General features: G+C 42.8%; 1 protein-coding gene across 1 annotated transcript in view; it reads right to left on the bottom strand.

The window, feature by feature from the left end:
* CCDC38 (coiled-coil domain containing 38) overlaps positions 1-16,795 on the bottom strand; it is a 43,830-nt gene that overhangs the window by 10,729 nt on the left and 16,306 nt on the right. Inside the window, exons 6-10 of the mRNA XM_028490460.2 lie at positions 10,089-10,246; positions 8,202-8,291; positions 5,939-5,996; positions 2,758-2,827; positions 1,090-1,241 (exon numbers count right to left, since the gene is read on the bottom strand). Coding sequence (XP_028346261.1) covers positions 1,090-1,241; positions 2,758-2,827; positions 5,939-5,996; positions 8,202-8,291; positions 10,089-10,246 — 528 coding nt within the window. The remainder of the gene's footprint in view (positions 1-1,089; positions 1,242-2,757; positions 2,828-5,938; positions 5,997-8,201; positions 8,292-10,088; positions 10,247-16,795) is intronic.

Here is a 16,795-nt window from a genome sequence, read left to right on the forward strand (position 1 = left end):
TTTAACTTCCATCAGGAAGCATTTTTCTCACCCCACCCCCACTTCTGTGGTTCTCCCGAGTCCCCCAAATAGAAAGCAGCAGAGCTGAGGTATCGGGAGCCCAAGCTGTGTGACCTAGTATGTCAGCGTTCTCAAACCTAGCTGATAATCAGAATATCTGAGGAGCCACTGGGTAAAGTACAGACTCCTGACTACTCACTTAGAGATTCTGATATAGATCCCCTTTTCCTGCCCAACCATACCCACCCCATCCCCTCAAATCATATTGGCAGGGCGGGGGCCCCATACACTGAGGACTGGGAGAGAGGAGACAAGGATTAAAAGGATACAGTAGTCTACTGGGTGGTTATGAGATTATGGTTTTAGGTTCTTAACTTATGAACAAGTTAATATGTTCCGAAGTTCAATGTAGTCTGACTTAACTATTTAAAAAGATTGCTGTCTTCTGATCCAGAAGACTCTTCCCAAAAAAGGTTCTGCACATTTTTAGAATGAGTAGATATAAAGATCTATTCTCTGCAACTTGAAGCTATTTTCCAAAATTGTAATCATATAAAATTTTAGAGTAGAAAGGAATTTTGAGTCATCAAATCCAGCCTCCTTCCCAACAGAAATCCTTTTTTATAATAGCCCTGATATATCAATATGTACATTATAAAATGATATAATATTTAAGTCACACACAAAAAAAACTTTTGCTGAGAGTCACAGCCAAGGAAAATGCATTTATTAGCATTATCCAAAGCATGAATTGATTAGCCAGATGATAGCATAAAACTGTATTGAACAAAAATTAAGGCAGTAGGTGACATTTCAATTCTTTTTAATCTTTTAAATTGTCTTTTATTATTGCTAGCTAGGAAAATATTTTCACAAGTGAAAGTAGGGACTAAAATTAAACTAAAGCCAGTCTATTCTGTGTAAATATAACTTCTACATTTTCCACTCTTCAGTGTAAACTATTATTGACAAAAATCCCATCCTAAATCCAGAGAGACCACAAGGAAGGGCCATACATAAATGAGTTGGACTTTATCTCTGGTTAGAAATCGGTTAATAGAATAAGTCTATGTGTTTTTAATGACTTACATTTTATCCTGTATAAGTTTTTCTCTTTTATTTACATCTTCAAGATTTTCATCTACATCTTGGGAGTATTGTACCAAAGTAAGATTCTGCTCTTCCAGCTCTGTGAGGACCTGAAGTAACTCTTCGGGTTCTTTGAAATAAAGTTCTGGCTCCTAATCAATCAATAATGAAGAATATAATTCGCTTAAAAACATGCTACCTGTGTACATGTGACATCTAGGAAAAAACCAGTGGGGTAATGGAATGCCGTTCTGATTATGAGGGAGACGTGGGCAGAGAGTGACAAAGGAGCCTATTTCCACGTGAGAGCTGGCCTTCAGGAAGAGAGCACTTTGGGTGTTGAGGGGAGATGAGGTTATTAGAGAAGGGGAAAAGTAAGAGGGTGAGGAAAAGAGAAGGAAGAAGGGATGGAGCAGAGAAGGAGGCAAGGGCAGGAAAAAGGGAAAGGCAGGTCTAGGGAAAGGTAAGGGGAGAGGAACAGAAGAACGAGAAAGACAGGAGGCTAAGTGAAGGTCATTTTCTACCCACATTTTAATGATTTTCTATTTTCCAAAATTTTAAGTGTAAGTTTATATTACTTTAAGTAAATTTAATTATTAGCAAGATGACTTGGATATTTGCACACCCATGTTCATCATATTTACTATAGCCAAGAGGTGGAAGTAACCTAAATGTCCATCAATGGATGGATGGGTAAAGAAAATGTGGTATATCCATTCAGCCTTAAAAAAGAAGGAAATCCTGTCATTTGCTACAATATGGATAAACCTGGAAGACATGAGTACATGAGACTAAGTGAAATAAGCCAGTCATGAAAAGACAAATACTGCATGATTCCACTTTTACGAGGTATATAAAGTAATCAAACTCTTAGAAATGTAAAGTAGACCGTGGTTGCCCGGGGCTAGAGGGAGTGCATAGGGGAGTTGTTCAGTTGGTGTATAGTTTCAGTTTTGCAAGGTGAAAAAGTTCTAGAGGTCTGTTACACATCAATGTGCTTATAGCTAACACTACAGTACCATACACTTAAAAATGGTTAAGATGGTAAATTATGTTTTTTCTACAATTAAAAAAAAAAGACTTGGATAAGGTATGTTATACATAATACATGGATGGTGTTTTCAAGTGTTTTTCATTCGTTTTGAGTTTCTGTGGTTGTATTTAGGGTGGGATTAGCTCAAAGTCAGGGCTGTAGCCAATTTATCTCACAGTCCAGCTACCCAGCATACCTCAAGCCCCAGTAAAGTGATAAACAATCAGAAGGTGGTTATTTTTACAGGAAGATTGTAGATAATGTATATCTCCTAAATTGTTACCTTCTTATAGACCTTTATTTATTTATTTTTAATTTTTTTTTTTATCTTTTGGCCACACCGTGTAGCATGCGGGATCTTAGTTCCCCGACCAGGGATGGAACCCATGCCCCCTGCAGTGGAAGCACGGAGTCTTAACCACTGGACCGCCAGGGAAGTCCTGACATTTATTTTTCATTAAATGTCTGGTGACAAAGATGAACTGTATATAACTGGAGAACAGTATCAAAATCATATTTTCTTCTGGAAAGTTGTGGAATATTTGGAATAGGACATTTTAATTTCAAAAGAAGAAATGAGCATCTATACTTTTCACCAAACACAATTTTTAAATCAAGAAAGATAATCTGGTTACCAGATCATAGTCCATATCATCATCTAAAAAGAATTCCAAACTGTCTTCTGAACTGATACTTTCAGCTTGGCTGTAAAAGAAAAGAAAATGCCTGATTTCTGAGCCACTTTCTGTCAACAGATTTGCTTTCTTTTTTAAATTGTCTTTGGAACCTAACTATAACATAGTTCTTTTCAATAGCCTGTTTAGCCTTTTAGGGAATTGCTGATTGCAGGAATCCTTGGATTCCATGAGTATACAAAAGAAAATCAGATTCAGTCCCAGACAAGGGTGACATATGCAAACAGACCACAAGGAAGGGCCATGCCACATGATATCAATTATTTGAGGTGCATCTATAAAATTTCAAATTTTAAAAAAATTTTAAAAAAACAAACACATGACAATCTACATTGCTACATCTGCTTTGTCCTTTTTAAGGCAGTCTTCTTGAGAAACTAAACATGTGCTCTAGTGCTCAAAGCAAAACGTGTGTTCCAAGTAACACAATATTTGTTTTTTTAAGAGTAGATTTTACCTTTTAAAATATCTTCTGATCAGGCTGAGGAAATGTTGGTTGGGGGGGTGGGTGATGAGGTACATCCTTAAAGAATAATTATATGGCTTGCAAGGTGGCTCTGGAAAAATCCTTTAAGAAGGATAAATTGAAAATGATTGGAATATTAAAAGGGGCAGGGACTAAGGAGAGAGAGTAAGTCAGCTGTTGGTGTGATCTAGGTAAGTAACACTTTCAAGTAGAGGGTAGTGATGATGGGAAAAGTGAGTAGATGGGTGGGGCTTGGGAGGAGAATCTAGAGATGCATGAAAGAAAGAATTCATGGGAACCAAGGATAGAAAGAGCTACTGGGGCCAAAGAGAAGAGACAAAGAGGACTCCAACTCTTGTAGTTTGTGAGCCTGGAATAATGGAGGTTGCACTAACAGGAAGGAAAACGGTTAAAGGATGGGATAAGAACAAGATTAAGATCTGCTTTGTTCATGTTGAGTTTGAGGGGACAAAATAACCTACCTGGAGCTGCCCGTTAGGCAATGGGAAATAAGTTGTAGGAAAACTGAGAAAGGGCCATAGAAGTAAATGAATATTTGGGAAACATCCCCTGAGAAAGCATTTGGTACTGCTGTCCATGCCACTCTTCTTGGACTCAGTGATAGCATTTTCTAATCAATCTTCTCCCACCTCTCTGATACTCTTTTACCTTTTGGGGTTCCTTTTCTTTGGGTCTGTGGTTCCTCAGCCTTCTTGCCTCTCATTCTAACCATTCTTTTGGGCTGATCTCATCCTCTCTCACAGATTCAACCACTGCTAATATACTGACTCTCACATCTCTCTCTCCTTCTCTTGAGCTCTGGACTTCAATGGCCAGCCTCTAACTGGACACCAATATCCACTTGGGTGTCCCCTAGGGAGCTCAAACAAACACATCCAAAATCACACTCCTTATCCTCCTCCCAGGCCTGCTCCCCTTACTGTGTTCCCAATATCATTGAATGACAACATCATACACCCGGTTGCCACACTAGAAATTTGGGAGTTATCTGTGGCCACTCTCTTTTCCTCACACTTCCCCCAAAGTGTAGGGGAAGCCTGTCAATACCACTTCCCTGATGTGTCCCACAGCCTTTCCTTCTTTGTTCCCGCTGCCGCTGTCTGGCAGTCCATTATCTCTCACCTGATGAACTGTGACAAGAGGCTCCTAACTGGCCTGTCCATTTAGGAGTTTCATCCCTGTCCATTTTATTTCTAGTTTCATCCCTGTCCATTTTATTCTCTAAAATACCACCATATCCAATTTTCTAAATGCAGATCTGATTGGGTCTCTGTCACACACTTGCTAAAACCCTCAGTGGCTCCCCAGGGCACTTGGAACAAAACATAGACTCCTTTGCATGGCACCACTGCTTCCCTGTTCATGATACAATACCTATTTACCCCTCAAGCCTCGCCCACTTGCACCCTGCGGCCCAGCCATTCTGAACAGAGCCAAACGCCGTCACCCCTGTTCCAGAAGGCCCCTCCCTCTTCCAGAGCTTGTCCTCACCCCTCCTCCTCACCAGACGCAGCTTAGATGCCACCTGATCTGGAGGGTGTTCACTGATCCCGCCCTTGCTTCCCAGTCCCTCACCTTGTCTGGGCTGAGAGTCCTTCCTTTGCATGCCTGTGGCACCCTGAGCTTAACCTTCCAATGGCCTTATCACATTATAGTGTAACTGATGAATTCCTGTCTGTCTCCCTCACTAGATGGTAAGCTCCTGGAGGGCAGAGACAGTCTTTTATTTATTGCTGGCCCTGCAGGGCACTCAGTAAATATGTGCTGAGTAAATGAAAGAAACTAGGAGAGTGGTGAGCTTTCTGAGAGAATGAATGTGACGTTTGAGTATTACTGTGTGCATCAACATGAAGAATCCTTTTGATATTCTGTATTTGATTGTATCTTGACTCTGTTGATGTCAATATCCTGGTTGTGATATTATATTACAATTTTGTAAGATGTTACTATTGGGGGAAACTGGGTAAACCTTAGTGGGACCTCTCTGTATTTTTTTCTTACAACTGCGTGTGAATCTACAATTATCTCAAAATGAAAATTTAATTAAAAACACAACAAAACAGTGATTCCTAAATGCCACAGAAGTGCAGTCACCCCAGGGCCCCTGGAATTCAGAGCACAGTGTCTGTGTTGGCTTTTGTCGTGGATAATACAGTGCTGGCCCAGATCCTTCCTTTGGGGCTGGTGTACCCATCCTAGACATCAATATATTTTCTTAAAAGCTCCCCTGGTGTAGCTAGGGTTGAGAACTACCAATTTATGGAATAATGAGTATAAATGAGTCAATAATCAAATAAGGGAAGAAACAAAAAATGCTTTATAGTCTCATTGCAGCAATTTTGAATGACATGGTAAAATTGCAGACACACAAGTGAGCAGTGGATTCTGAGAGGCAAAGACCCAAGATGCAGGGCGCAGGCAGTTTCTGCAAATAGCAGTTGTAGGCCCTCATCAAAGGATGCAGGGAGGCCTATGAGAGCTTGGTCACCTCAGGAGAACGTGGAACCACTACCTCCAGCATCTGTTACGGTGGGTGTGGATACGTGGTACATATGTTAAAGAAAGGCTAAAAGAAATATTTGCTAAAAAAAAAAATTCACAGTTTCTAAGAGAGTTAATCAATATGTACTGTACTTTGATAAGGATGATTTCTTTTGCTCTAGGGTGGGAGTGGTCGTCTTGCGTGGTTTTGCTGTTCAAAATGTCCAGGCGAAGTCCATGTCATTGGTGATGGTGGAAGTGAAAAAAATAACATGTAATTAGAAGTGAGTCCTTATTATTTGGTACAAGATATTCATTTTTTCTGCACCGATATGCCCATTACTTTTAAAATATTATTATTAGAATAATAATCGTATAGGAAATAGAGCTCTTTTATTCTACTACTTTTGGTTCCAAGCATAAAATCAAAGGCACTGTTTGGGGTGGGGGGGTGCATTTTGTCAAAAACATGGCACAACTATTAAAGGTCACAAATCAAGGACATAGATGGTGAAATATAAACCATGGTTCTATTTTTACCTAATCATACATATTTCTAATCACAGATTTTAAAAGATCAATATATAAAATAAAAATGATGGACTTCAATTATTACATCTTGTGGAGAGACCTACCATAGGCCCATACAAGTCGCCCATGCACTCATTCCCCTGACACCAGTGTCTGGGCCTGACCCTGGTCTGAAACTGAGACGTGGGCCAAATTGGTCTTGGGTCTCTGCATCCACTGACCCCCAGGTCCCCCCGCAGCCAGGCCACGCTTCCTCATGCCTGTGCTCTCGTGACTTCCAATCACCCTTTCTGCTATTCTGTCTTGAAACCACAGCAGGTCCCACTCTCCCACCCTCTACCTGGGAAGTTCCTACTTATTCTTCAAAATCCAGCTCAAACATCACCTCCTCTTAAAGACTCTTCTGGGACTTCCCTGGTGGCACAGTGGTTAAGAATCCGCCTGCCAATGCAGGGGACAAAGGTTCGATCCCTGGTCCGGGAAGATCCCACACGCCATGGAGCACCTAAGCCCATGTGCCACAACTACTGAGCCCATGCACCACAACTACTGAGCCCGCACGCCACAGCTACTGACGGCCGCATGCCTAGAGCCCGAGCTCCGCAACAACAGAAGCCCCCACTCACTGCAACTAGAGAAAGCCTGCGAGCAGCAATGAAGACCCAACACAGCCAGAAATAAATAAATAAATAAATTTATATATATATATAAAAAGACTGTTCTAAATGCCTCAGGCATAGATCACATTTTTTGCTTTTGCTCCCAGACCCCTCACTATCACTGCTGTATCGTTTGCCCTATTGTATTGTATTGTATAGTATAGGTCCAGGGTGCAGAACTATGTCCTATTGGTCTTTGTGTACTCAGAGTCTTAAAAAGTACCCGATACATTGTATGCCTCCAATATATACATGGTGAGTGGGGGAAGGAAAGAAAATGGATGAAGAACCAGTGGATTCTACCACCGCCGTAAATTACCATCTTAAGCTTTTAAACTGATACTGGAACACGTATTACTAAAACGTCTTGTTAAGGGATGTTATTTAAACTGAGTGACTTCTATATTCAAGATTTTAAAGAGAAGAAGACATTGACCCCACCACCTACTTCCTCCACCCACCTCCCCTGCACTCTACTCCAGATCCTCTAACAGGCAAAGTAATATGTCTTAAATAATTTGGGTCCTAATTGGCCTCACAGTCTGAAGGAACTCACTTTCTCAATCCGCTGGCCAAGTGCACTTATATCAGGATTGTTTCTGGGCACGCAGACTGCACTGTTGAGTTTTACCTGCACCACTAAATACCTCCAGTGGTTGACAGCAGGATAAAGGAGAAAAGAAGTCACCAGAAGTCAGCCTGCATGGGGCGGGGCGGGGGCGGTCACAAACTCGAATGACTACAGGGCAGGGTAGGCTGAGGCTGAAGGCATTCTTGGAGTTGATTATGGGCATGGTAGAGCTTCCTCGGTTTTCCCAGTTACTTCCCTGAGTTACTGGCCAATGGCAGTCACCTGGTTGCCATTGACCTGGTTTGCTGGGCCCTGGGAATGGTCCATCAATACCAGAAGGCAGGCCTGAACCAGAGGAATGAGGAGGTCCAGCCAGGAAGGACCTCAGGGGATGTGCTAGTCAGCCAGGGACAACTTGTGCCAGATCCTCTGCCCCTGACTTCTCTGCCAGTTCTGTCCATTCGCCCACCTCTCTGAGTTTTGTAATAATGTCAAGAGAGATAGAAACAGAACTCCTAGCTCCCCAGGATTAAGGGTGATGTGGACTCTACCCTCTGTTTTCCAGGTTAGTTTATAAGTCCTGGATCTCCACTTTGAGATGGGCACCTTTTCTGGCTTTGTTTTTGTGAGTGAAGTGCCAAAGCTCCAGTGTTACCTTGGCTACCCCTTCCCAGAGAAGAGTCTTCTGAAAATGATATCCTCCTGGAATCCTCCATGTTGCCCTCTCTTCTCCTTGTACTTAATTCTAGAACAGAAAATAAACAAGGTGGGGAGGGGGGAACACTTCTGAGAATGACAGCTTTGTTTCAGGGTGAAGGTAGAGTTATTGTGAAAACTTCCAGGGACAGAAATTTAAGATGGGGACATGGTAACCAGCAAATGTATTATGCAGACCGCCAGGGCTGGTCTCTGGAGCAGGCGGGATGGATGAGAACTGACTTGGGGGGCCTGAGGAGGTCTCTCTTTCCCATTATCAGTCTGTCAGAACTGCTAAAATCCGAATGTTAGCCATTCACTCCTCTGGACTCAGACTCACTGCTTTCCGAGCATCCTCTAGTTAGATGACAAGTCTAGGAGCACTGAATCTTAAGTTGTCAAATGCAAATACTTCTCAGTTTTCCTTTCATGGGTTTTCTGTCTTGTCAAACATCATGTATTGAGTTTAACCCAGTGTCATCACTGTGCTTGATACTTTATACACATGGTCTGATTTAATCACACTCAGCATAGTGAGGGACACAAGAGAACTGAGCAGGGCAGCCACCCCTGGTGTGCTGATAAATGTTTAACAACCGGCTCTCTGGGAAAAAGACTCTCCCTGATTTGTATTTGCCGATTTCAGAGTGTAAAAGCTCTCACACCTAAGGCTCAGGATCAGCACTCAGCTGAAGAATGCAGATCATCAGAACCCTCTTTCTGTGTGGCTCTCTCCCCTCCAGTACTCTGCTCTTGGAACTCCAGCCACCATGTCCTCCCTATCCCCAGCTCTGCCTTTTCAATCCATGGGGACTGCTGAGTACCCCATCCCCATGCTGTGTCCTGGAAATGCTCTCCAGGCAGTACACTGAGGCCAGCACAGGACTCATTTCATTTGTTTCCCCTCCCTCAGGGATTACTTTGCTTTGCTCTTTGATGTCTGATGTCTTAAAACTGTTGTTCCATATATTTTTCAGGCAAGAGGTTAAGTCTGGTCCTTGTTACCCCAAGGTTGCTAGAAGTATAAGTCTTCTTCAATTTGCGACCCTAGGTTCATCACTTACGAAATTCTTACATGTAATAGGATCTATTCCTGGTCCATTGAGCTGGCTTCCTAATGCCAGTACCATACTGTTTTAATTTCTGAGACTCTGTGATAATATATAACATTTTAAAGGATAAGTAACAACACCCCCATTACATTCTTGCTTCAAAAGTATTGAAAGAATCATAATGCAAAGTTCTACCTAACCCAACACCCAACTCCCTGACCAATTTTTTGGTTAACATTTTTATTATAATTCCATAAAACTTATAGTTAATTTCAGAAAAATTGGCAGCTTTACAAAATCAACCTTCCTATCTAAAAACATGACACATTTCTCATTTGTCAAATCTCCTGGTCACACAATTAAGGTTATTATTGCTTTCTTGGATTTAATTCCCTTGTATATTTTCTAATTAATAAAGTTAATCTATTTAGCTTGACATATTAGGTTAATAAAGTATAATTGACTCTGTGCCCACTTACTCTATAGAATGCTTTAATAAGTCAACTTGTTTTCCAGGTTTTTTATTTGGGAGAGGTTTGTAGGTATGCTATCATACTATCTACAAATAAAGTATTTTCTATTTTTCCATGTATATATTTTTATTGCTTCATATCTGAAATTAACCTGAGTTTCCAAATTAATAATTTATAATATCAGAGATAGTGGGATAGTGGGATTGTTCAGGTTCTGCTTAAAATAAAAATTCTGACTATTTAATAAAAAACAAACATTGAGGCAGAATATTTTAGAATTAGGGATATTCACTTAATTGAATTTAAGAATATGGGACTTACTTGTCATTATACTTGGAAGCATGACATTCACATTTTCTTTTTTCTTTGACACCCTTTTCATTGCTTGCTGGATTTGCCATTGTTTTGGAGATAATTTCAGCAGAAAAAATCCGTAGTTCATGTACTCTTTAAGGAGGAATTCTGTTTTTGCTATTTCACTACTCAAAAGAAATAAAGATATGATTAGATATACCTGTGTGAAAGCATGTTCATTTTTTAAAAAAGGTTTTACAAAAGTCATTTTCTTGGTCATGTATTTGAATAATAATTTGCTTAACAAATATTGTAAATATGGCCATAAAAATATGGGCTTCAATAAGATATGAGACGAGAGGCAAGAAACCTGTAGGACGGCTTCCCTCGTGGCACAGTGCTTAATAATCTGCCTGCCAATGCAGGGGACATGGCTTCGAGCCCTGGTCGGGGCAAATCCCACATGCTGCGGAGCAACTAAGCCTGTGTGCCACAACTACTGAGCCTGTGCTCTAGAGCCCACGAGCCACAACTACTGAGCCCATGTGCCACGACCACTGAAGCCTGCGTGCCTAGAGCCCATGCTCCGCAACAAGAGAAGCCACCACGATGAGAAGCCTGCATACCGCAACGAAGAGTAGCCCCCGCTCACCACAACTAGAGAAAGCCCCTAAGAAGCAACGAAGACCCAATGCAGCCATAAATAAATTTATTAAAAAAAAAGAAAAGAAAAGAAACATGTAGGAATGTTATTTGAATAAAACATGCCCAAGGATATGCACACATAGAATAGATTGATGATCGTGTTACTGGGCAAGGGCTCACCGCCCAATGTGCATAGATGCCAATACTATGGCACCGGCTTTTGAGAAAACAAAGATCTTTATTGAGAGGTTGAGCGGCAAGACGACAGGAGGCAAGGCTCTCAAATCTGTCTCCTTGCCTGTCAACCTCTCAATAAAGCTCTTTCTTTTCTCAAAAGTCGGTGCCATAGTATTGGCTTCTATGCGCATCGGGCAGCGAGCCCTTGCCTGGAACAATTTTGGCGACCACAAAGGGACACAGGTCTTCTGAGTTCCTGCCAGAGGCACTGTGGCCCTTAGTGTAGTGTGTGCCTTGCCACCAATCCAGAGTGGCCACCTAGACTGGATCTGTCTAGAGGGTCACCTGTCAGGTTCCTGCTTCCCCAGCCTGGCACTCCAGCTTCCTTGGTGCTACTTTCACTTTTGAGAAAAGAAGCAACTCCTGGATCAGAGGTCTTTTGGGTGAGTAAGCTCATTAAAATGCACCTGTGCCTGTCTAATAACCTTGTTGGGATTATAGTTCAGAGCTCCAACCTGGGGAGATTTTTGTTGGGTTAGATTCCCAAACCTTGGGTTAGAGTCCCAAGGCTAAGATCATGGGTTAGAGTCCCACACTAAGGGAGACCATATAAAAGGTTCTAGCCGCTGAGATACTCAAAGGATGGGGTTAGAGTCCCAAACCCTGGGTTAGAGCCCCAGGCCTTTGGTTTCATTGTTTAACTATGTTTGTCTATGTCTGACTGTTTTATTTGTTAGGATTGGCTGATAGCAGTTGGCTCTTGTAGGACTGTAGCAAAACTTTATTAAACCAGATATGAATGAGGGCCCTCTGACTCAGGAGACCAAAGATATTGCTCCCTGACTAGAAACCTTGCCTTATGGAGGTGTGGGGTTTTTTTTCTCACTTGTCCCTAATATGATTGCCTGAAGGTATTGATACAGGGGTGTATTCTTAATGGAACCAGCCCTGATTACCTTGTTGGGGTGAGAGGGTAAAGGAGAAATGAGGGCGTGTAAAGCAGGAAAATCCTCCATCCCAGAGGAACATACCCTGTTCTTGGGTTAAAGGAATTCTATATAATTGGACACATTTTGGTTTTCCCTTACTGAGAATTTTAACCCTATTTTGCATGAGCCAAACTAACAGGGTGTTAGCACTGACCTGCTTTTACGTCTCTCTATATATAAAAGGAAAGTTTGCTTGGAGGAACAAACATTGGTGGTGGTGCTTAAGGCATGCGCTACATACATGGAGGCCTTGGGGGCTGAATGCATTCCACCTAGAAATAGCCCAGACATCTAGATTAGCTCGTCTGTGATCTCTGCTGCGGAGGTAAAATGTTTTGGTTGTCTACCAGGAAGATTAAACCCCAACATGCTCAGAAAGGAAGTGAGAGCTTGGGTATTTCAGCCTGTATCTTCCTGAATTCCTCTCTCAAACTCAGCTCCGACTGAGTCTAAGACAGCCTCCTCACTTCACTTTCTTCAAGGTGGTACAGTCACCTCTTTCACCCTCCTCATCAGGTAAGTTTTCTGAGCTGGCGAGGGAGACAGTCTGGACTTTCACAGGCCCCTCTGCAATAGGCAAGCCTGCTCTTAGCACACAGGGGAAATCTATTAGGAGCCTCTGGCCAAATTGACTACAGTCGTGGAGCTGCTGGGCAGCTTCCTCAGCAGCTGGTAGCGTGCGTGACTTTCAAGCCACAGTTCTTGGCAATCACCTCTAATGGAAAGTTTCCAGTGTTCCCTAAGGGAACCCTCACATCCACGCTGGCCATCTTTGACTCCTCATTGGATTCTCCGGGGAATTCATACAGCCAAGTTGGGAATAGTCACTACTGCATTTGCTTGCTTCTTTCCAGAAACCAAGCTAGGAGATGGAATTGGTTCCCAAATTGTACGGTTCTTGCTTTCTCCCTCACACCTCTTGAGGCTGTCTGCTGTTCTGGGTGGGGTGGGGTCGGGGGGAGTGAGGGAAGGCCATTTTCTAGAGGTTTGCAATCCGTAGACTGTTCTCGGCTCTTGGGTTTGAAACCTGGGGTACTGGCTAACTGTTGATTTATGAGTTGCTTGTTTGCACACTCTCTCCAAACGTCCATTCTCAGGGGGGCAAGCTAACCCCTCAGAATCAGCACTAAGATGGAGTCATTGAGGGGGCAAGCCCCGAGTGTGCCCAGGTGCTTCCTACAAAGGAACAAAGTATGCCCTGAGCCCCAGATTGGCAAACCCTGGTGCTTTCCTTCATCTCCCATGAACTCAAGGGTTTTCCAGGTGCAGCAAGCATTGCATCCCACGGACGTCGAGTCTCTGATAAGACTGACGTCGGGCCCAATCCATGGAGGCTGGGAAGAGGCGGCAGGCATTTGCTAACGGCAGTTGTTCCAGGCTCTTCCGTGTTTTTGCTGGCCAAGAAGTAAAGTACTCGGAGCACAACAATGGAGGTAGCCCGGTCAGCCAACAACAGAGCTCCTGCTTCACGAAGGGGATTTTTTTTCCTGCAAAGGATGGACTTCCACATGGAGAAATCTTGGCTGTCCTACCATCAGCTCTGCCTTGCACTGTGAATATCAACTTTCCTCAGATCAAGAGGAAGCAGGTACAAGTCATTTGACTGTTTTTTCTAACTTATTTTGCAAATTTTTCAGCAGCATAACCAAATTAGGTCTTTATATCAGAATAAGAATTTGCAGAATAGATGTAAAATCATGATTCAGAGGCAAGACCCTCAGAAAAAGCCTGTCTTGCCTGCAGTCAGAGCCTAACAATGATCTTGACTTACTCCATTTGGCTCCGCCTTGGGCGCCCTGTGGCCCTCCCGCCTTATGAAGGGGGAAGTCCTGCGTGGCGTGCCAAGACTTCTACCAACAATCCTCCTACAGCCACAACCAGCTCTACCCTCGTACCCTCCTTACCAGACAGTCAGAAGGGATCGACTCCCCTCCCTGTACGTGCCAGCGTATTCAATTCAGTCCAAGTGGTCCTCTGCCTCAGGCAGGGCAATATCCCTTAAGGCAAGTTCCTGCCGATCTAGATGACCAAGGTCAACCCGGGGGTTGGTATCTGTGCACTCTCCCCTTTTCTACGTCTGATCTATATAACTGGAAAAAAAACATATTTAATGCCCAGCTTTCTGTACATGCCTGATGCCCCTGTTCCCTTGTTGGGGCAAGATCTACTAACAAAATTAAATGATTTTCTCACCAGACATTAAAGTACTCCCAGATCAAACCTGCGCCCTCTGAGCTGCACTCTTACAACTGGGAGACCCGTCCTTGAGGAAATTCCACAAAAGGTAAGAGCGGATGTTTGGGCTGTAGGAAGGCCAGGGAGAGTCAAGATGCCTGACTCAATAGTAGTAAAACTCCATCCAGGCACCAAGGCTCCAAATTTAAAGCAATACACTTTAAACAGGCATTCAAAGAAAGGTATAAACCCTCTGATAACCACCTTTCTTAAATGCCAATTAATCAGACCTCGTCAATCCCCATATAGCACTCCAATCCTGCTGGTACAAAAATCCGGGGCCAGAGATTATCGTTTCGTACAGGATTTGAAAGCCATTAACCAAACTGTAGGGGATATACATCCCGTGATGCCAAATCCTTACACTTTGCTTCTAGTAAAACTAAGGAAGCTTCAGACCAAAATGCAACCCTCACTTTAAACTTTCTGGCAGACTGGGGACAGTCTCCAGGGGAAAAGCGCAAATTTCTCAACCAACTGTAAAATACCTAGGATTTGAGTTATCAAAAGGAAAAGATCCCTTATTGTTGGATCGAAGGGAAGCATTAGCTAGGGTAGCTGTACCCACTACCAGAAGGCGATTGCTAGGATTCTTAGGAATGGCTGGGTTTTGTAATATTTGGATTCCTAACTTTGGACTCATGGCCAAACCCCTATATGAGGCTCTTAAAGGAAATGACAATGAGCCATTAAGTGCACTGTGGAATGCCATAAGGCATCTTATACCATAAAAATGACTGAAGAAGTCTATTCTAGCAGTCCTAACCTAACTGATCAGCCTTTAGAAAATGTAGATATGGATATATTTATGATCGGGAGCAGCTTCGTGGACTGGGGACTCCAGAAGGCAGGGTACACAGTAGTAACTCATCAGGAAGTCTTAGAAGCAGAAGCCCTCCCTCCAGGTACGTCTGCCCAGAAGGCAGAGCTCACGGCCCTCGTAAGAGCCCTGTGCCTCAGAGCTAAGAAAAAGGTAACCATTTATACTGAGTATGCCTTCTCTGTCATGCATGCCCATGGGGCCATGTGGAAAGAGAGACATCTACTAACATCAGGAAGGGAACAAATTAAACACACAGAGGAGATACTGGCCTTATTATACTCTATTATAATGCTGGAAGAAGTAGCCATAGTACATTGCCCGGGTCACCAAAAGACTGATATTAATACAGCTAAAGGAAATATTTTGGCTGATCAGGCTACAAAATGGGCAGCCAGAACCCCAAACCCAGATCCTAAGGCCCTAGCACTCATTCCACTTACTCCTGTTTAAGCTCAGTATTTAGAAATGGATTTAGAGAGAACAGAGTAAGGGGGATTTCATGCTGATTCTCAAGACTTAGAGGGTGATCAGTACCAAACAACCAAACAAGGCTGGATTTATACTGAATAGGGACTAGTGCTCATTTAATGGAAAGAATTACTACTCATCTACATCAAGGAAAGCATCATGGGAGGGAAGCAACCTATCATTGTCTACGACAGTTTATTGTTGGTCCACAGATGCAAAGGACCATCTAAAAGGTAATACCGAATTGCAGGATCTGCGCCAGAAACAATACTAAAACCGGGCCACCCACAGTAATAAAAGGGGTGCAAACCCAACAGACAGAACCAGGAAATGACTGGCAAATAGACTTTAATATATGCTGGTATTTGTGGACACCTTCACAGGATGGGTCAAAGCTTTTCCACGTTGGACAGACAAAGCTTCCAAGGTAACAGAGGCCTTACTGAAAGAAATTATCCCTCGTTTTGGGTTGCTTCATTCAATTAAATGACAACAGAGGAGGTTTCATAGCCAAGGTAACTCAAGGGGTGTCTGGAACCCTCGGAATACCATGGAAGTTACATGCTTCATTGAGACCTCAGTCTACAGGAAAGACTGAAAAGATGAATCATACCTTTAAAGACAATTGCCAAAATATGTCAGGAAATCCACTTAACCTGGGATAAGGTCTTATACCAGTTTCCCTGCTTAGGGTAAGGGTAGCCCCTAGAAGTAAGATCCAGTTGAGCCCTTATGAAATGTTATATGGGAGACACTTCCTGAAGACTAAGTATTATTGTAGTCTTGAAAATGATCGTATTATGAAAGAATTAGATACTATAGAATGTGTACAGTCTCTAGGTGTTACTTTATCTGCTATACCTAAATATGTTTCTAGTCCATAAATGTTTCCCACAGACATTCCCCAGCACTGCATAATCTCAGGGGATTGGGTCCTCCTTAAAACTTGGAAAAATCAACACCCTGAGAATCAGCTGCAACCTGAGTGGAATGGACAGTTCCCAAACAGGGCACACTCTCCATGGACTGGAGGAAACAGGAGGACCCAACTGTCCTAACACGGAGGGAAACCCACTAAACCCACTACCGATTTCCCCGCACTCATTACACTTGTGAACCCTTAACTGACCTTAAATTACTTTTCCAAAAGAAACAGGAGAGCTAAGGCTCCACCTGGCCAGGAAGAGAAATGCAGACATCTTCAACCCGAGTCCAGATCAGGCCTATATAAATCCAAATTCAATCACTAAAAATGTTAAAAATAACCTATTTTCTTGCATTCCCAAAGAAATAAGGCCCATTTTTGAAGGACTGTTAAAATTAGGAGTTATAGGGTTTCCCTGGTGGCGCAGTGGTTGAGAGTCCGCCTGCCGATGCAGGGGACACGGGTTCGTGCC

The sequence above is a fragment of the Physeter macrocephalus genome, chromosome 6 (assembly GCF_002837175.3).
Source record: "Physeter macrocephalus isolate SW-GA chromosome 6, ASM283717v5, whole genome shotgun sequence".
NCBI lineage: Eukaryota > Metazoa > Chordata > Mammalia > Artiodactyla > Physeteridae > Physeter > Physeter macrocephalus.